Source organism: Cherax quadricarinatus, chromosome 96, assembly GCF_038502225.1.
Source record: "Cherax quadricarinatus isolate ZL_2023a chromosome 96, ASM3850222v1, whole genome shotgun sequence".
In the NCBI taxonomy this organism is placed as follows: Eukaryota; Metazoa; Arthropoda; class Malacostraca; order Decapoda; family Parastacidae; genus Cherax; species Cherax quadricarinatus.
In genome coordinates this window covers 3,964,625-3,986,416 of record NC_091387.1, presented here as the reverse complement: position 1 = coordinate 3,986,416, position 21,792 = coordinate 3,964,625, and the positions used below count along the sequence as shown (strand labels likewise).

Below are 21,792 nucleotides of genomic sequence, written 5' to 3'. Positions count from 1 at the left end.
GCGTGTTTAATAACCTTTCACAAGGAAAAGTTTGCATATATTTTGGAAAACAATCACAAATAAAGTATCTTAGCAGTGCAGGACAAGGTGGAAATCTTCAGCTCAGGATCTTTCACATTCTTGTGTGTCGTCAGGAGCTATGCAATGTTTGCAATGCAGTAATAGATAGGAAGGAAAATTCTCTGAGGCGAGGCAGAAAGAATCAAGGGTAATCCATGTCACAGTAACAGTGCTGAATGGTTCTTGATCCAAAGAACCAGGGTTATACCCTCTTCCTTGGATTAAGTAAGCTTATTTAGGTACAGGTACACGTAAATACATTATCCATAGTAACGAATGTGAAGTCGAGGTGACTTATTTCCATTCGAGTCCTTGAACAAACCTATTTACCTGGCATACCCCAGTGCTGTGAAGCTTACAGGTTTAGCGCTTCCCCATGAATACAATAATATGCTTCTGAATAATGGTATTCAATACCAACGAGAAGACATGTACAAGTTTGGTATCTTATTCCCAATTTTTTTCAATTACATTTGATATATGATTATTATAATCATAGGTAGGCAACAGACCCACCAGGGTCATACGGATTTAGCGCTTTTCAGTGAAAACTGTCATGGCAACAAGTCCAGATTAGTCTCATATACGTAGCAATATTCTTAAAAAAAAATCAAATCAGCATAAATATATATATAAATCAATGTATTGATTAGAACTGGTTTAAAAAAATTATCTATAATTATTTAATGTCACCTCTGAACTCTACTAAAAAAGCCTACTGCGTAGGCGAAGCGTTTCGGAAAGACCGTGGGGGCGTTGACCCCCAAAATCCTCTCCAGGTATACTCCAGCTGTCGTATGTGTGACTTACCAACACCTATTTACATAGATTATTGCTGTACTCATTCCTATTGTTCATTAATCACAAGATCTAAACAGTCATAAACACTTGTTATCAAGATATCTGTCAAGTGGTACTTGATATAGCCTTGTTCTCAAGGTCGGACTAAAGTGTAATCATTGGTACTTTTCTCAGGGCAGAAATGCACCCATCAATTGTATACGAGGAGCGCTAAAACTGTATGGGTTATATAGTCCCTTGGGGTAATGGGAAGCATTTGTTTAGTTAGGTTCAGTTCCTCGGATCATGAGCTCCCCTTGGGCATCAAGGCACCAGTTCCTCAGATGAGCTTCTCTCAGGCATCAAGGCACCAGTTCCTCGGATCATAAGCTCCTCTCGGGCATTAAGGCACCAGTTCCTCATCATAAGCTCCTCTCAGGCATCAAGGCACCAGTTCCTCAGATCATAAGCTCCTCTCAGGCATCAAGGCACCAGTTCCTCAGATCATAAGCTCCTCTCAGGCATCAAGGCACCAGTTCCTCAGATCATAAGCTCCTCTCAGGCATCAAGGCACCAGTTCCTCTGATCATAAGCTCCTCTCAGGCATCAAGGCACCAGTTCCTCGGATCATGAGCTCCTCTCGGGCATTAAGGCACCAGTTCCTCAGATCATAAGCTCCTCTCAGGCATCAAGGCACCAGTTCCTCAGATCATAAGCTCCTCTCAGGCATCAAGGCACCAGTTCCTCGGATCATGAGCTCCTCTCAGACATCAAGGCACCAGTTCCTCAGATCATAAGCTCCTCTCAGGCATTAAGGCACTAGTTCCTCAGATCATAAGCTCCTCTCAGGCATCAAGGCTCCAGTTCCTCAGATCATAAGCTCCTCTCAGGCAATAATTCACCAGTTCCTCAGATCATAAGCTCCTCTCAGGCATTAAGGCTCCAGTTCCTCAGATCATAAGCTCCTCTCAGGCATTAAGGCACCAGTTCCTCAGATCATAAGCTCCTCTCAGGCATTAAGGCACCAGTTCCTCAGATCATAAGCTCCTCTCAGGCATCAAGGCACCAGTTCCTCAGATCATAAGCTCCTCTCAGGCATTAAGGCTCCAGTTCCTCAGATCATAAGCTCCTCTCAGGCATTAAGGCTCCAGTTCCTCAGATCATAAGCTCCTCTCAGGCATTAAGGCTCCAGTTCCTCAGATCATAAGCTCCTCTCAGGCATTAAGGCACCAGTTCCTCAGATCATAAGCTCCTCTCAGACATCAAGGCTCCAGTTCCTCAGATCATAAGCTCCTCTCAGGCATCAAGGCACCAGTTCCTCAGATCATAAGCTCCTCTCAGGCATCAAGGCACCACACTTCTGATGGGATGCTCTCAGAATATGTCACACTGTTCTCCACTTTGCAGTTTTTGAAATATGGCACCTGATTTGAAAATCTGTTACACATTAACCTGCAATCTTACACTTTCTTGTAGTCATACCTTATCCTGCAGCCTCACACTAACTCGTAGCTGGGCTGGTAGTGCACTCAGCTCACACTGAGGTTCATAGTTCGATTCCCGGTATGGAGAGAAACATTAGGAATAGTTTCATTGAGACACCTGCTGACCATGTTCACCTAGCAGTAAAATAGGTACCTGGGTGCTAATGGACTGGTGTGGGTCACATCCTGGGACAAAACTGACCTAATTTGCAGGAAATGCTCTGCAGAAGAAGGGGCTTTCTGTATAATAGTATGTCACTGATGTCAGCTATGGTCTGTATACGCTGCACACGTATAAATAAAGATTATTATTACTGAAACCTATGTTAACACATAATAACAAAGCGCTAAACTTAAAAGGGTCATACAACCCAGTGAGGCAGGGGTTAATGCAGTATTAGAGTTAGCAATGGTGGAGTGGACAAGAGAGAGAGTTAGAAAAGGCTATGAGGGGTGCTAGAGGAAGTATGATCCAAGTTTGTGCAGTAAATTAGTTGCTGTCAAAAAGTCAACGAGGGAGTCAGGGTCAGGTTCGTCATCAAGGAGGGAAGGTAACACTAGTACAGTGGACCCCCGCATAACGATCACCTCCGAATGCGACCAATTATGTAAGCGTATTTATGTAAGTGCGTTTGTAAGTGTATGTTTGGGGATCTGAAATGGACTAATCTACTTCACAATATTCCTTATGGGAACAAATTCGGTCAGTACTGGCACCTGAACATACTTCTGGAGTGAAAAAATATCGTTAACCGGGGGTCCACTGTATTATTATAATCAAAAAGAAGCGCTGAGCCACAAGGGCTAAGGTAACACTAGTAACTCACCAGCTGACACTGCTCATCCCAACACATCACTAGGACTTGATCCAGTGTTCTAGTGTCTAGGGTTATTATGGAGTGATAAACTCGTAGGCATTATAAAGCACGTGGGAAGGGTAGATGAAAGGCATTCAAGGTTAATTCAGGAAGTGGCGCAGATCCAATTCCCCAGGCCCAGAGCCCTTCAGCATCAAGGAACCTCCCTTGACAGCACCTGGGGTAATGGAAGGCAATTAGATTAGAATCAAGTAATCTTCACTGTAACAGTTAACGGTTTTTATGCCCCAAAAAAACCACCTACCTCTGAGTTGCACACCACCAGTATTGACTAAGCCAAGATTATCAAAATCTCTACATACAGCAACATCACTGTGCAATCATCTTTCAGCTAATAATGGTTATGGCGAGTCAGAATAAATGCAGTCATACACAAGCAGTTAATCCTTGTTCCACAGGTAGCCTCTGGTAAGTTTCCCATTATTGGAGGTTCTGCCAGATGGCTACCAATGTCTCACCAGGTCACCTGTTACATCCCAAGATGCACAATCAACGAAAGCTATATTTCTACAGGGAATTCTCCCATTTTTGTCTAGAGCTGAATTTCCAAAAAGGAAGAAATTTCCCTAGACTAAATGGGGAGGGTTGCAGGGCGTTTATTATAATAAAGAAGCGCTAAACCTACAAGGGTCGTACAGCGCAGAGGGGCATTTAGATTTGACCCGACGTAGTGAAGTCAAATTCCTTGCCGCTTTGCTGCAAGACTCCTCCAAGAATCCTGGCACTAAAAGCAGGTCGTCCAGTATCCTCTTCTAAAAATTGTTTTACGAATTATAAACCAAAGTCCATTCCCTAACATCAAAGAAAAATTGGCATAACTTTCAAAAGACAGACAGACAGGACTTTTAAACCATTTATTAAAGGTGTACAATTTCAAAGTGGAAATATAAACAGTCAAAACATGACCAGTAGTTTATTATCAAAGTGTGCCTCCTTAAAGAAGCACACACAGCTTGTCACAGTCTAAAAATTAAATATAGAATTTAAATTTTTCTTTCTTGTTCTCTTTGTGACCTGTACTGCACTACCATTAAAAAATGGTAAAGGGTACAAAGTAGAAATTGCCAGCTAGATACACTGTAAACCTGGATACAAAATTCGGTGTACACCACCAGGATCCTTTCATACAGTCCATGTTTTTCCATTACGTGACCAACTTGCAATTTTAAGATGCCATGACGTGTGAAAACTGAGCTATTCTTTCTTTTTGTGATTATATTTTCCTTGTACTGCATCAGTCTCTTTCTTGACTCCGCTTTTCAACCAATTATCTTAGGCACCGACGGTCACCATATTGTACTAGTGTCCCATACATTGGCACTAACACCCAGATGCGAGTTGCACTTTCTTTCCATAATTACAAAGTGGTTACACTTTTAACTCACACACTTGCCTATGCATTTATTTTTTCTTACACAGAGAATGCTTCACTTCCACACAACTCCCCTTTTCTACACAAAGATACAATGAGAAAAGTAAAACAAGTTTCGTATATAAAGTTATGCTTCGACTGATAATGCAAATATTTCAACTTTAGAGCATTGCAATTTCATTTTACAGATACAACATGACTTTCTTTCCAATGCAAACAGGTTACAGAAGCACATGTAAAACTATATCTTATCCAGTTAGAACTTAATGCAACATTGCTCAACCACTAACTTACTGTAAAATGCACATTGTTAATCTACTTAAAAATTTTCAATGGATCCAAAAGCCTATAAACCATTCTCATGTCCTAGAGCAGATTCCATGCCCTTGTAAATCTTGTGTTCAGCAATAATTATTCTCTACAGACAACCTTACATTTCTTAAGATCCAACCAAGTTAACAAGAGAATGGTTCAAGCCTGCGGTGAGAAAAGTTCCACAGCTGACAACTTACCCAGAACAGCCCTGTCTCACCTGAAACACCAAACTTGTTTATGTTCTGCTTCATATTGTTCATTACTTTATAATACTTGGCAGTCTTTGCTTGTCTGCGCTTAACACTTGTAAATTATTCCTAATTATCCATTATAAAATTTTACTAGGTACAGGTTGTGCGTTCAGGGGCGGGAAAGTTTCTTGCTAGCGTCTACTTTCTTTAATTATTTAATTTTCACATAATGTACAATAAGGCTGTAAAACTTTTCATCATTACATTTTTTTCAAATAAATCAACAATACGCTCATGTTCAGTGAAACCCGATTGAGTTAACATAGATTCCCAAAGTGCTACTCACTACACATTATTTTCCAAAACTTTTACAACAGAGATAAACCTTTAAAATCCTATTAGTCATTAATTTTCTGGTATGTTATACAGGTCCTCTTCTCTTTCTCAGCATCATTTAGCTGTTGCAAGTAAACCCACTTGCAATGTTTTCTAGTAGTGGCCATCAACTGGGCTCCGGCGTCCTCCATAAGATGAACTAGACAAAGAAGAGATAAAACTATGTCAACAACAATTATCGCAAGAACTTTCCTGAAAATGAAAAATTTTCATCTTATGTATATTAGTGAAGTACCATAACCAGTTTCAATAAAAAACGACTTCCCCCATTTTCAAAGCAAGTTTCCCTTGTTCTTACTAAAAAACCGTCGTACATTTGTGGAACTGCTTCAAAAACATTTCTGATAATTATTATTACAACTGCTATTTCATACCTACACTGACATTTGCTATGTTATATTCACTTTGTAACACTTGTTTTCAAGTCAAGTAGTTTTCCAGTCACAAAATACTTGCCATATTTGTTATCAATTCAAGTTGATATCTGAATGATGCCATACATCATTCTACCTGGAGTATTCCTTGCGAGAGTAAGCCCGGTCTGGGCTATAGCCACGTGAGTCACGAGAGCGTGAGGTTCGGATGACCTCCCTGGATGGGGGAGAGGAGGCAGGGTAGTAGCGAGAAGAGCTGCCATACCCACCACCAATTGGCGACCGCGACCTGTAACCACGCTATTTATGTAACCGCAATACTGAAACTCCGCTCATTTGTTCGGCGGACACTTCTCAGCTCTCCACACACTTTCTTCTTCTTATAAACAAAAATAAACATGAAATAAAACGTTTTATCAGGCAACCCAAGAAGCTAACACAAGTAGGCAAGGAGTCCATTAAGATGACTTTTAGATGGGATATACTGTTGAAGCTGGCACACAATCTTTGTGCTTGTTAACTGACTCATCCACCCACTTCATTTTCAAGAGCTTTTTCAGTAGCTGGTTGGCTAACTTGTGCATGATCAAAGGCAGTACAGTACATCTTCTTCCCCTTTTGATTAAAATTTTCAACATACTTGTCAAATGAAGCCTGTATTGAGGTGTACAATGCACAGAGAATACATTTCTTCTAACACTGGAACAAATACAGCAGTATCATTTTTTTTCCATACTAGCATTTTCAAAATATTTCTTCAATCTATTTTCACATAGCTTTCTGATCTTGCTATTTCCACTAAGTGAAGCCACACTTACAACTTTTACTTAAATCACTAGCTTTATAAACTGAGTCTATGCCTTACTCTGGTATGAACTTAGTATTCTTGGTTTCAAATTCCTGATATTTCAATGACTGCAGGATTCGTACATCTTTCCTTTCTACCTCCATTCCCAGTTGCAAATCTTCACTATTTCTTTCGTCATTTTCTCATTTCCTGTCAGCAATGTCCATTGATATCTGCACTCAACATTTCAACCTTTCGTTCACACATTAGTTTTATCTGTGCAAAACTAAACTATGCTTCCAGAAATATTTTCATCATATTATTCTACGCCTTTCTTGAAACTAATACGTTTTCACTATCTTAGCATCGTTTTTCCTTTAAAAGAAATATTTTTCAACTAATCGTGCTCGACCGCTTTCTCAACACATGGATTTGTTCTCAAACTTTCAACATTTCTAAGTTACCGTTTCAAAATTCTTAGGTCTTCATCTGTATCTTCTAAGCCATACAAGTTTCAACTAACTCCCCACAGAAAAATGTTGTCTATTGGAAACATCTATTTTTCAATGGGGACACATTATTTCCAGTTAACATGCTTTTTCTAGTTTTCTTAAAAAAATATATGCTATATGTATAAAAAATAGAAGAAAATAAAAAAGGCACTTGACAATCAACTTCTTTGCAAATTGATTTATCAGCTATTCACACATTATGAAACTGGTTTCTGATAAGTCATTATCTGACAATATAAAAAAAGACACAGTACTGACAACATATAATTGCTCCACATACCCTAAATTCTATACTATTGGAATAGCTTATTTACTGCTAATTGCCATTATCTTACTTTAAACTGCCATAAAAGCCAACACCAATTTCTCATATCGTCTGCCTCTCAACTTTTTTATTACTAAATATGCATTCTAACAGCCACCTTTGAAAAAATGACCTTTTCTTTAGTTGAAACAAAGTAAACTCAAAATCTTTAAATAACTCCATTCAAAGAGATATTTTCCATAGACTTTTTTGAACTTTTAAGACACCTTATAAGAACTTTTCTGGGCACCAGTTACTGATTTCCATATTCCTTACTTCCTTTCCTTGTCAACTTGTTGGGTTGCTCTTAAAAGCATGCAAACTAAATAAAGCACAAGAAACACAATATCAAACAAGAAAACTTCCAAAGAAAAACTGTCTTAAGACACGAGTGTCAAACTAAGACACACTCGACGGCACTCCAATCTTAGACATCCAATCCACAACTGCTACTTTTTTCTGAAAGGTAATTTCATCTTAAACCTGCTTTCTTTCTGGTTTCTCATTGATCTCTTTCCCTGTAATTGAGGAGTGTTTAAAACATAAGACTGGAAATATCGACGAAGAATCTGAAAGAGAAATTTTCATCATAATGAATATTTTGGCAGGAAGTTTTCTATTGCTACATTATGTGTTACGATCCAGGAACTGACATAGGATCAGTTTCCATCAAGATGATTTTATGGCTTACTTTTCACTATTTATCTGATTTTGACAATCCTAAACTGTTGAGCTACTCACGCAACCATTATCTTATTTGTTTTCATTACTATTTAAAAGTGCTTTTATCAGTTACTGGCCATGAATACTTATCGACAGATCCTGCAGTAGCCAGGGCAGATAGTACTGTCGTTTATTTATCTAATATCATTACTAGTTACTCGGTGTTTGGCCAACATCATCAAGTGACAGCTCCTGGAGTGGCGAGAGCAGGGTACCTGGTGCGCTGGTAGCCCGGAGAGGCAGAACGATATCGATCAGGTGAATGGCTGACTGGTGAACGGCTGCGCTGGTACTCCTCCCGGCGCGACCCGCTGTAGTTCACATACTTGTCATACTTGTCATCTGAATAGTGGGACTTGTACTTGTCACCAGAGGGGTAGCGAGAGTAGCCGTTCTCAGCTGGCTTGTCATACGACTTTTCATACTTGTCATAACTGTAGTTGTCGTAGTTGCTGGAGCCTCCACTGTAGCCTCCACGAGAGAACCCTCTGGAGTAGCTGCCACCACGTGAATAGCCACCTCCACGGTTATAGTTGCCACCACGTGAGAAGCCTCCACCACCTCTGGAGTAACCTCCTCCACGTGAATATCCTCCACGACTATTGTAGCCCCCACCCCTATCAGAACCCCTATAGCCCCCTCCTCTGGAGAATCCACCCCTATATCCCCCACTTCCCCTTGGATAGTAGCCCTGGCCGCCGCTGCTGTAGCTGCTCGAGTAATAGCCCCCACCCCCTCTACCACCTCTGTCATAGCCACCACCACCTCGACCAAAGCCACGGCCGCGACCACGGGCTACCCCTCCTCTTGTAACTCGGGCTGATACCCGAGACCCCATAAAATCGGCTCCATCCATCTGGTTAGCTGCATATTCAGCATCACGGGCATCGAAGTATTCCACAAAGCCCGAACCCGGTGGATCGTAGATAAGATACACCTTTGCTATCTTGCCAAAACGAGAAAAAGTTTTATCCACTTGGTCCTTTCGAATGTCTTTTGGAAGACTTTCCAAAAACACTCTGGTGTTATGGCTTTTACTGAAAAAAAAAAGAAAAACAAACATTAATAATTTTATGGGGATTATTACTTGTTTAGAAGAGACCCTATGAATGCTACTCAGGTGATGAGAAAATGAAAAAAGACAATGAAAGATGAATAGGGAAAGTGAGGAATAAGAGAAGACAAGAAGAAGAGGGGAAAGAGGAGAAAGGATAGGGAAGGAGGGGACAAAATAAAGGGTCAGGAGAAAAGGAATAAGTGGATAGGGAGAAACAGGAGTAGGGAAGTAGGGAAAAATGGGTTAGAGGGGGTAGCATAATGAGAAAGGAAGGTAGAGGAGACAAGAAAAGGACAGCAAGAAAAGCGAGGTTATAAAAGTGAAAAATATGGAAGGGAAAAGGAAGGAGACAAGAAATAGGTATTAAAGGGGGTAAGAGGGGAAAATGGAACAGGGAGAGAAGAGAAACAAGGACAGAAGAGATAAGGGAAGAAAAGGGAAGAGTTAGGGGGAAGTGAGAATAAGGAAGGTGGACTTATTTAGGGGGAGTAGAGAATAAAGGGGAGAAGAGCAAGGGGAGAGGAAAGTAAGGGAGGAGATGAAAAGAATGGTAGAAGGGAGAGGGGGAAGAGGAAAGCAGGTCAAGAGGAAAAAATCAACAGGTAAAATGAAGATGGAAAATAAGTGGAACTAGGGAACAAGGGGAATGGGAAAGCAGGAAAAAAGGAGAGAGAGAGAGAGTTAGCAGGAATGTAAGAGGGGGAAGGAAGTGAAGTGTATATGGGTAAGAGAGAGAGAGAGAGAGAGAGAGAGAGAGAGGGGAGGGGGGAGAAGGTAGAGAGAAAAAAAAAGAGAACGAGGGGAATGAAGACTTGTTAACAAAAGGGGAATGAACCTATGAACATGTTGCAAACCTACCAACCAAAAAACACAAATATCAAAATAAAATACATGCTATCAATACAAGTACAGGTACTTGATTATCACAAAATAAAAACAATATGTATTAATAACATTAACCCTTTCACTGTCCAGATCCCCAAAACAAATATTGCTATCAGTTTCCAAAGTTTTATACATACTCTTTCTGAAGGTAATGACACCAAAAGTACAAAATTTAGTTAAACATTTACAGAATTACGCAAATGAAAAGCTGGCGGTCTGGGTACAATTTATGCATCAGCGATTTTGCTCAATGTGACCAATTATGTAAGTGCGTTTGTACGTGTATGTTTGGGGGTCTGAAATGGACTAATCTAATTCACAATATTCCTTATGGGAACAAATTCGTTCAGTAATGGCACCTGAACATACTTCTGGTATGAAATAATATCGTAAGCCGGGGGTCCACTATAATTTACTTAATGTTGTACAAATATTTTAAGGCAATTCCAATGCTCCAATATTAGCTATTTCGCTAGTATGCCTCCTATTATATTCACCGAACAGAAGACAATGCCCATTCGAGTAACTACTGTATGAAGAGCACAAGTCAGTAATTTGGCTAATTTTACACAAAAAATATTCCTGGCACTAAAACATTTCTTCCGTTCATTATGTCCCCAGGCCTCCAGTTAAAATTCATCACAAAAAATCGAAGACTTACCCTATGCCTCAGATAATAATATATACCCAGGACTATGGTAAGATTTTGTTGATTTTTAACCCCAGAGGGTTAGACATCCACGATAACCCACGAAAGTCAGTGCATCACTGAGGGCTGTCTCATTTCCACTGGGGTCCTTCAATCTTGTCCCTAAGGAAGTGACCCACACCCAAGCAACTACGTGCTTGCTAGGTGAATGGGAACAAAGGGGTAAGGAAACGTCCAATGTTTCCAAACATTGATCTATGTTCACTCGCGTAGCGCTCTGAGCGTAGATCTACGTTTTTTTACATTCTTTCTTATGGAGAAAATTAAGGTTGGAGCGCTACACGCGCAAATGTAGATCTACGTTTGGACAGTTTAAGGGTTAAAGTATTTGACTATCCCATAAAAAGTGCTGTACCATAAATCACTATCACCAAAAACTTGTACACTGGGATATGGCAGTACTGTAATTGAATGATACAATACATGAATACTCATATCAATATAACATGACTATAGCTATAATTTAATAATGGTTAGCATGACTGTTGTTATAACGTGACTTAATATAACACTAATGCTACAGTGGTACCTCAGGATATGAACTTAATTCGATCCAGAAAGATGTTCGAGTGCCGATACTGAACGAACTTGTTCCCACGAAGATGTGAATTAGATTATTCCGTTTCAGACAAAAGCACTTACATAAATACACTTCCATAATTGTTCGAGTTTTGAGCTGTTCGTATCCTGAGGTACCACTGTATATGGATTAATACAAGGAGGCATGCATGACCATTAAAAAAAATATATAATAAAAGGCTACCATAAAATATAGCACAGAAGATGGCTCCATGTTTAGTCTTGCGCAGCAAGATTTTACAGCTGAGGGAGCTGGATATTTAGGTACTATGTACTCACTTATAATGACCAGTTTTGTTGAAAGCATCCTAGGTGTATTAGTGCTATTCAATTTTATATTCTGACTGCAGCAAATTTTTTTAGAAATTCAAGACTGAAATATAAACTTTAAAAAAAAAATGTATACACGAACATTTCAGAAACAAACAAGGTCCCTAGTGGTAGATCAATGCTGTATGATACATAATGGCTAATATTAGATTGGTATCAAAATCATCACTCCACCATAATTTAAAAATTCTGCAGTTGTAGTTTTATCTATCCATCTACATAATTTTTTTTTTTAACATGCTGGCCACCTCCCACAGAGGCAGGGTGAAAAAAAAAATTTCACCATAAGAACATAAGAAAGGAGGAACACTGCAGGAGGCCTGCTGGCCCATACTAGGCAGGTCCTTTACAATTCATCCCACTAACAAAACATTTGCCCAACTCACACTATCACTGTCTTTCCAGAGGCGTGCAGCTATGATAGCTTAGATGTCACTCTAAACAGCAAATATCCCAAAACACTTTTTTTTTTATAGAACGCAGGTATTGTACTTCCCACCTCCAGGACTCAAATCTGGCTAACTGGTGTCCCCAAATTACTTCACAAAATATTACCCTGCTTACACTCTTAACAGCTCATCAAGTCCCATACACTATTCATCTCGACTCACTCCTAACACACACATGCATTATTTATCTTAAATACCATAGTTTAAATGTAATCATTTCACTTTTTTTTTTTAAACAAGTCGGCCGTCTCCCACCTAACAACCTATGACCAATATCAATATGTCATTCCACATCAAATGAACAGGACTCAATGAGAACAAAATTATTTTACGCATTCGGTAAAAAATGAAATACGTGTAGCAATGTTTGACGAGTAAATTACATTTTAATATAAATTTTGTTACATTAACTAGTTCCTAGAATAATTATTTGTGATTATTTTTCTTCTACAAAACATCTTTACGAGATTAATAAAACTGAAAAAAATAATTTCATTACGAACTCCAAGAAATGCACTTTTACTGATTAATTTCCACCAAACAAATACAAGTCCACCATATGCATATATGGCGCACACAAATACCGTATTTGAAAAAATCCTATAAAAATCTGAAGCATAAAATTAATAAATCTACATTTCTCGGCCAATTATTCCCAACAAATAGAAGCTTATGATACAGGTATAAAATTAAAATACCATAAATGGAAAAATGATTTACAGAATTTGGTTAGCATAACTTTACCTACCTTGTCTGTGATCAATGCAGTAGCATCACGACACATTATAATAATCATGGGGGAGCGCTAAACCCGTAGGATTATACAGTGCACGTGGGAAGGGGATGGAAGGTATTCAGGCTCAATTCAGGAAAACGGCACAGATCCAATTCCCTAGATCAAGAGCCCCTCGCCAGCATCAAGGAACCTCCCTTGAGGGGGCACAATGATACAGACATCACTCACTGATTTGAATTTCCTCTTCCTCTTCAAATGCTGTTGACTAACATTGTTCCTTATCATATTTTTAGTAAAAATGATGAAAACTAAAAAAATTATGAAATGGCTTCAATTTTAAATATGCATATGATTTTCAAAAAACTATCACATTCATTTGATCGTAAAAATAATACACTTCGTAAGGAGGAATTAGCGTCTAATTGTGAATATTATCATCATCAAACTAAGCTCTAAATCACCCGGGTCTAATTGTGAATATTATCATCAAACTAAGCTCTAAATCACCCGGGTCTAATTGTGAATAAATAACGAATGTTTATTAAAATAAACTAATAAAACGAATACCAAAGAATAAGGAATAATTTATACCAGTACTACCTCTTTCTTATGTAGGAGTAACTGAAATGTATTAATTAAGTCCCCCTTTTGTTTTCTCTCTCTTTCACCTTTATTTTTTTATGTATGCAATGAGGTAATTAAATTAACTGGGAAGCACTAAATCCATAGGGGTAATGCAGTGCCTGGAGAATTTAGATGAATAGGGAAGTTTCAAGTTCCTTAGATCAAAAGCCCTTCATCAACATCAAGACTGCCTTGAAGGGTACTCAAGAGATGTACTTCTGTTATTATTATTACATTCATGGGGAAGCACTAACCCTTAGGGGTCATACAGCATTTAACAGCATGGAAGGCATTTGGACTACTCAACAAATTGGGGCACAGGTTCAATTCCTTAGATCAAGAGCCCCTCACTAGCATCAGGGAACCTCCAATTTACTTTCACCTCAACTTCACGGATCTGGAGAATGTAGAGGACCTTCACTCTATGTATAAGAGTTTGGTAAAGCACCTCAGTTACTGGGAATGTTTGAAGTCCCTTGGCCTGTACTCCCTGGAGTACAGGCGAGAAGGGTACATTGTAATTTACCCCCTGGAAAATCCTTGAGGGACTGGTCCCAAATCTTCACACCAAATCGCTTCCTATGAAAGCAAAAGACTCGGCAGATGGTGTAACATCCCCCAAATGAAAAGCAGGGGTGCTATGAGTACAATTAAAGAAACAAGTGTTAGGGGTCCAAGGCTGTTCAGCAGCCTCCCATACATATGGGGGATAAACAATAGACCCTTATCCGTCTTCAAGAGGGAATGGTACTGATACCTAGAGTAAGTGCCTAACCAGCCGGGCTGTGGGTCGTACCTTGGATTGAACGTGGCCAGCAGTAATAGCCTGGTTGATCAGGCCTTTTCATGGACTGGGTCACAGGGCAATTCAAAACCAGAACTCCCTCCAGGTCGAGATATGAAGGGGTGGCTATATGCAAGTTCGACATTTAACCAAAGAAGCATTAAACTGGCTGCCTGGTAGTAATAATTATAAAGAATGTGATGCTTCGGCAACGACTGGGAATCTTTGTTGTGGAAAGATTTCATCGGCCAATAAAAATTCTCAAATGTTGCACAAATCACTTATTCTTTACCTTAACAGTTTTCCAAACCCATTTACATCACAGTAATAATTATGTCCACGTGTGGGGGGAGTCGACTCAGGTACCCCCATACCTCTACCCACGACCATTCTGGCAATAAATGTATTAAATTTATGTACAGGTACATGCAAGTACAATTATTATACGTAGTAAGAGGTATAAATTACCCACCAGGATAACCAAAAAAAAAGTCAGTGACATTTCTATTGGGGTCCTTGTAATATCTTATTATTTAAAGCCTCAAATTAAAACTATGCACCGGACAGTCTTAGTTCTAATTGATGATTACCCAAAACACTATTCATACGACAGGCTTTCAAATTAGTGTTTTTTTAAATCTGAAACAAAAATTATTAGGTGTGGAAACAAACCTACCGGAAAATAGTCTACGAGAAAGTTTAAACCTAATAATTAAACTTTCTACAATGTAGTTAAGGTGACAAGTGTTAGAAACGTTGTATATTATATAATTTAGAGAAAAAAAAAAATTCTGCACACAGGTATTATTATTAACATAAAAAAGAAAGCACTAAACCTACAAGGGTTTAAGCTATTATAACTGATATGGTAAACAAAGACATTTAGATTGAAATTATAGCCACGGAGACCCAGTCAATATTGTATTGAAGGACGAGCACTAAACCCACAGCGGTCATGCAACGCTACGGGAACGGAAGGCAGATTCGAGCCTAGGTAGCTCCAATTCCCTGAACCAAGAACCCTTCCAGAGCACCAAAAACACTAGGGGTATTAAATTAGGACCCCAATGGAAATAAGTTATCCCAGGTAATTTACACATACGCTGCCACGTACGATAATCTACGTAACTGTTTATTTGAAGACACTAACTGGAAACCCGAGCCTATGCCCCTCCCCCCCTGGATAAATCCCTGCCCCCCTCACCCCCCCTGGATAAATCCCTGCCCCCCTCACCCCCCTGGATAAATCCCTGCCCCCCTTCCCCCCCTGGATAAATCCCTGCCCCCATCACCCCTGGATAAATCCCTGCCCCCCTTCCCCCCTGGATAAATCCCTGCCCCCCTCCCCCCTGGATAAATCCCTGCCCCCCCTCACCCCCCTGGATAAATCCCTACAAGCACACTCCTCCCTCAATACACCTCCCTCTCCACCACCAACAAACTATATACACTAAATTATATCATAAACCATAATATTATAAACCGTATTATAAACCATTACAACTCTGCCCAAGCCAGAGCCCCCCCTCCCCCCCTTGATAAATCCCAGGGCGCCTAAGCCTCTTCCCTCCCTCCATCTCCCTCAACACATCTCCCTCTCACCACCATTAAACAAAACAAACCATATACACTAAATTATTAATTATAACCCAGGAAACCCAAGCCTATGCACCCCCTCCCCCCCTAGATAAATCCCGGCAAGGCAGTGTTGTCCAGCCTCCTCCCTCCACCACCTCTCCCTCAATACACCTCCCTCTCCCTCTCACCACCACTCCCCCACCACTCAACAGCACACTATCACCAACAAACACACTAATATAGATCTTACTCGTCGCTAGCATTACTCTCCATGTTGATGGGTGCAAATGGCGTCCCTTTCCACCCGCCGCTCGATGAAAACAGACAAAACAAACCTAAAATTATTCCCCGTTAAAATCGTTAATATCTCCTCTGTGACAGCTTTAAAAATTATTTCGTGGTAAATGTATTTTTTAGCATTAACTTTTCTTGGTAATGTTTAGTGTAAGAGTGTTAGAAAAATTAGTTGGGTTAAATTATAGACGTTACTTGACTATGGCCGCGAGGCGGGATTTTCGAAAATAGCGTCACTTTTAATATGGATAAAATTACCACATTCCTTACCTTCATGTGTATTATGGATATATATAAGCAATTTATTCCTTCATTTAAAATGAACTAAATATACATCTAAATGTTATTTCAGCCTGGATAAAATTACCACATTCCTTACCTTCATGTGTATTATGGGAACATAAAAGCAATTTATTTTTAATAAGTGTCACTGTATCTGACTTTTTTGGGCTATCCTGGACGGTAATTTATACTATGTATGATAATTGTACTTATGTGTACCTGTGTCTAAATAAGCTTACTATACATAAACTTTTTTGGGTTACCCCAGGTTGTCTACACACATGCTGCTATGTATGATAATCTATGTATAACTATATTTGTGTATACCTGAATAAACTTACTTACCAGCAAAGTTCCACAAGGGTCAGTATTAATAATAATATAATATTAATAATCTTTATTTCTACATGTACATGTACAGTAGAAACATAAACACATATGCAATTTAATGTGATTCTTTATTGACAACGTTTTGCCCACACAGTGGGCTTTTTCAAGTCATACACAGATCTACCTGGGGTGGAAGGTACGGGAGTATTTACGTATAGTCTATAAATATAAATAATATAAATACTCCCGTACCTTCCACCCCAGGTAGATCTGTGTATGACTTGAAAAAGCCCACTGTGTGGGCGAAACGTTGTCAATAAAGGATCACATTAAACTGCATATGTGTTTATGTTTCCAGTGTGTCGGTATTTTATACCATTTATTTTCACATGTACAGTAGTTTGTTTTATGTAAATGACATTGCAGATGGGACTGACTCAGATATATTCCTGTTTCCTGATGTAATACTAATGAGAATCAAAACAGATAAGAACAAGGAAAGGCTTCAAAGGCATTTGGACAATCTACAATAGTAGTCAAGTGGTTCTTGAATTCAGGGATATGTTGTGTATCTTTATACGTATATGCTTCTAAACTGTTGTATTCTGAGCATCTCTGCAAAAGCAGTGATTATGTGTGAGTGTGGTGAAAGTGTTGAATGATGATGAAAGTATTTTCTTTTTGGGGATTTTCTTTCTTTTTTGGGTCACCCTGCCTCGGTGGGAGACGACCGACTTGTTGAAAAAAAAAAAAAAATGTAAATAGTTCATTATCTTCGTAACTTCTTCAGATATCAAAACTCTGCAGCCGAGTCCCTGGACCCCATTATGTACCTCTGTAATCCTTTGGCTACCAACCACAGGATGGGTACGGGGTGCATAATAAAAGCTAAACTAACTAATAACCGAATTCAACCCAGTGAATATAGGGTTATGAACATGGGGGGAAGGAGCAAGAAGTCCGAGTAAGGACTAAGTGGGCAGAGACTGCAGACTTCACTTGCAGAGAGAGATCCAGAGGTGAGCATAGTGCCCAGTATATTGCCAGAGGCTCACATCACCCAAATAACCTCTGCAGCAAAACTTATCAGGCAAAACTATGGGTAGCCTTCAGGAATCTCAGCTTAAGTCGTTCCTAGTTTTTATACATGTTAGGCCCATCTTAAAGTATGCAGCACGAGTATGGAACCCACACATTAAAGGGCATGCTAAGGTGATACTGAAGATAGTGCAGAAGTATGTTCCTGTGAGCTATGAGGAGATGCTAAGAGAATTAGATCTAATGTAGCTCAGTTGGTAGCACGCTCAACTCTCACACTGAGGTCCGTGGCTCGATCCCTGGTACGGGTGATAACATTAGGACGTGTTTCCTTAAGACACCTGCTGTCCCTGTTCACTTAGCAGGAAGTAGGTATCTGGGTGTTAGCCAACTGGTGTGGATGGCATCCTAGGGACAAAATTAACTTTAATTTGCCCATAGTATGCCAGCTATGGTCTCTATAAGTTGCATCGATGAAATAAAGATTAGGTATTATTATTATATTGGAGCCAATTAGAACCAGGGGGAGGGGACATATTAGCATACAAAATATTTAGGGAAATTGAAAAGGTAGACAGGAATAGGCTGTTTGAGAGGTGAGAAATGGGAACTAGGGAGAGACAGCCAAAAAGTTTAAGTTACAGATGAGCCACAGAGATGTTAGGAAGTACTTCTCGTCTCAGAATGGAATGATCTTAGAGAGGAAGTGGTGGAAGCTGACCCCTTATGTAGTTTTAAGAGCAGGTATGACAAGGCTCAAGAGACCAAGACAATCTGGGGTACTAAGAGGCAGGGGCCAGGATCTGAGACTTAACCTCTGTAACCACAACTAGGTGAGCACACACACAAACATCAAGTCATAATGAATGATTCCCAATGAACAAAGAGAATGGAAGACGACTCAACCTACAAATACTATATCTCTTCCATGCATCTTATAACTAAAGTATGCATATAAAAGCCTGATAACATGCTTACACTATCATTAAATGAGCAATATGGTTTGGCTTAAAAAATGCATATACAGTGGACCCCCGCATAACGATTACCTCCGAATGCGACCAATTATGTAAGTGTATTTATGTAAGTGCGTTTGTACGTGTATGTTTGGGGGTCTGAAATGGACTAATCTACTTCACAATATTCCTTATGGGAACAAATTCGGTCAGTACTGGCACCTGAACATACTTCTGGAGTGAAAAAATATCGTTAACCGGGGGTCCACTGTACAGTACACACATTACTCTCCTTCAAATATTTTCATCTTTAGCTTAGAGTGGTGAATACAGTGGACCCCGGTTTACGATATTATTTCATTCCAGAAGTATGTTCAGGTGCCAGTACTGAACGAATTTGTTCCCATAAGGAATATTGTGAATTAGATTAGTCCATTTCAGACCCTCAAACATACACGTACAAACGCACTTACATAAATACACTTACATAATTGGTCGCATTGGGAGCTGATCGTAACGCGGGGGTCCACTGTATATTTATTGTATGAAGTCTGAATAAATGAAGAATGTGTACACAAATACAGAATAATTGAAAACTACTGTATTAGTGAAATGCTATAAGCAGGGCTTGCCTGTACTTTTATATATAAATAAAAGAATGGACTAACTCGAACTGTGGTCATGATTTGTAGCAGGTCCAGCACTGTACTGTATTTGCAGGCTGAGTCTTCATCCATTCTCTTTATTATGCACCCTATAACCATCCTGTGGGTGGTAGTCAAAGGATTACAGAGGTACATAATGGGTCCAGGGACTGGGCTCCAAAGTTTTGATAGCTGAACAAGGTACAAAAATAATGAACTCCAGGTAGATGTGGCCACAATCATGACCAAGTTACAAGGTAATGAAATCCAAGTAGGTCTGGTCACAAAATGAAAAACGCTATTTCACTTTGCAGTTATTTTCACTTTACAGCAGTATCCTGGAATCTAACCTGTTGCATCAGCGAAGCCTTCCCGTATATATGAACTATGAAAACATTAAAGAGCTTACAACAATTGACAGGTTTTTGGGATATTCAAACATGGGTCGATGAAAATGACGGTACACTTTTCTACTCACTGGGCCAGCATAGCCCTCTCTAACACAACACTCTCCAACCTGCTAAATATTGTAGTACCGGAAAGTTGCAGTGTTCGCTGATTTGCCCAACTGCCCTTTTTACAGACAGCCGGAAAGGGAGAAAATTGGAAAACTTAGATCCTGCCTCACTGAACTAGCTGGATTAATGTTAAATAAGTAGATTATAATGCAATTTAGTTTGTGAAGAGCTAAATTCGTGAGTCATTCAGCTCAAGCAGTGGTAAGAAATTTTTTCAGTCCTGGTCATTCAGTGCAGAGATGTGGCAGTGGTGGCTTGATCCTCCACTAAATAAACACATTACAGTTTATGCTGGTAAGTACCTATAGGCACTGAATGTCTCATTTGTTGTCTATAAACTGCCAGCATATGATGTAGGGTTTTAACAGCCTATCTGATGCAAGCCAAATAAATAGCAAGGGATGGGGATACTGCAGTTTGGAGGGGCATCTGAACTCTGGCAAGAGTGGAGGGAGTGGTGAGTGTTTCTTCTTTCTTTAGTCATCAACCTCGCTGAGAGGAGGCCGTATTAAAAAAAAAAAAAAAAAAAAAAAAAAAGAGGAAAGTTCACTGATCATTGCACATACTTGCTGCACTGCTATCAGTTCAGAAACATGAAAGCTGCATCATTGTGGTTGCATCATTTACAACTGGAAAAAAGATTGAGAGGTGGGTCTGCTTGCTGGTCACTTGTCAAAAGTTATGTTTACCACAAGTCCTGTAGCAAATTTTCACGCAGGACAAGCCATTCCACACAAGTACAGATTGTCGCTAAAAAACTCTGGGAGGCCCGAGAGAGCTTAGTTATAATCGTAACTAAGTGCAAAATTCATCTTCATATGCTAGCCTTCCTAAAGACATGCACTTTTCTTGGTAAACTGTGTTGAAGAGCAGCTACCAATAGCACACTTTATCCAAAACGGAAAACCACCTGGGTCTGTGCACACAGTATTTGGCAGGAACTTTATCATCACAGTGGTAGTCTCAGATGTGATGAATTATATTCATGGGGGAGAGGTAAGGCTGCAGGGGTCATATAGTGCCTAGGGGAATAAGAGCCATTCACTTCCAAAGGGCAGCAAATTACTATTATATTTAGGTAGCAGCAGTGACACACCTCTGGCAAGACAATGATGGAGTGAATGATGATGAAGGTGTTTCTTCTTTTTCAGGTCACCTTGCCTTGGTGGGAAATGGCCATGTAAAAAAAAAAAAAAAAAAAAAAAAAAAAAAAAAAAAAAAAAAAAAAAAAAAAAAAAAAAGTACTAAACTAAGTCATAGTGCCTGGGGAACGGGAGGCGATTAGGTCTGACCTAAAGTGACGCCAATTCCTTGGATCAAGCACCCAATTCCAACTCGTACTTACCCGGCAACAACTGGAGCCTTCTTTCACAAGTAACAGAGCACCCCATTTGGAGTTTGATATTACTCTACTTCTTTCCAAATTTTTTTTTTTTTTTTCAACAAGTCGGCCGTCTCCCACCGAGGCAGGGTGACCCAAAAAAGAAAGAAAATCCCCAAAAAGAAAATACTTTCATCATCATTCAACACTTTCACCACACTCGCACATTATCACTGTTTTTGCAGAGGTGCTCAGAATACAACAGTCTAGAAGCATACACATATAAAGATAAACAACATATCCCTCCAAACTGCCAATATCCCAAACCCCTCCTTTAAAGTGCAGGCATTGTACTTCCCATTTCCAGGACTCAAGTCCGACTATATGAAAACAACCGGTTTCCCTGAATCCCTTCACTAAATATTACCCTGCTCACACTCCAACAGATCGTCAGGTCCCAAGTACCATTCGTCTCCATTCACTCCTATCTAACACGCTCACG

The 21,792-nt window shown here is 39.6% G+C and overlaps 1 protein-coding gene across 2 annotated transcripts; it reads right to left on the bottom strand.

Moving 5' to 3' along the window:
• Positions 1 to 4,041: 4,041 nt before the first annotated feature.
• LOC128701734 (uncharacterized) lies at positions 4,042 to 16,288 on the bottom strand. 2 transcript variants are annotated; one of them, XM_053795623.2, is made up of 4 exons: positions 16,158 to 16,288; positions 8,392 to 9,213; positions 5,933 to 6,139; positions 5,475 to 5,615 (listed from the first exon to the last, which is right to left on the bottom strand). In XM_053795623.2, exons 1-3 carry the CDS (start codon positions 16,178 to 16,180, stop codon positions 5,983 to 5,985), a joined length of 1,002 nt encoding a protein of 333 aa, XP_053651598.1. In that variant the 5' UTR covers positions 16,181 to 16,288; the 3' UTR covers positions 5,475 to 5,615; positions 5,933 to 5,982. The 2 variants fall into 2 exon arrangements, with proteins under 2 accessions (XP_053651599.1, XP_053651598.1); XM_053795624.2 differs by lacking the exon at positions 5,933 to 6,139 and having other exon boundaries at positions 4,042 to 5,615.
• Positions 16,289 to 21,792: the final 5,504 nt, after the last annotated feature.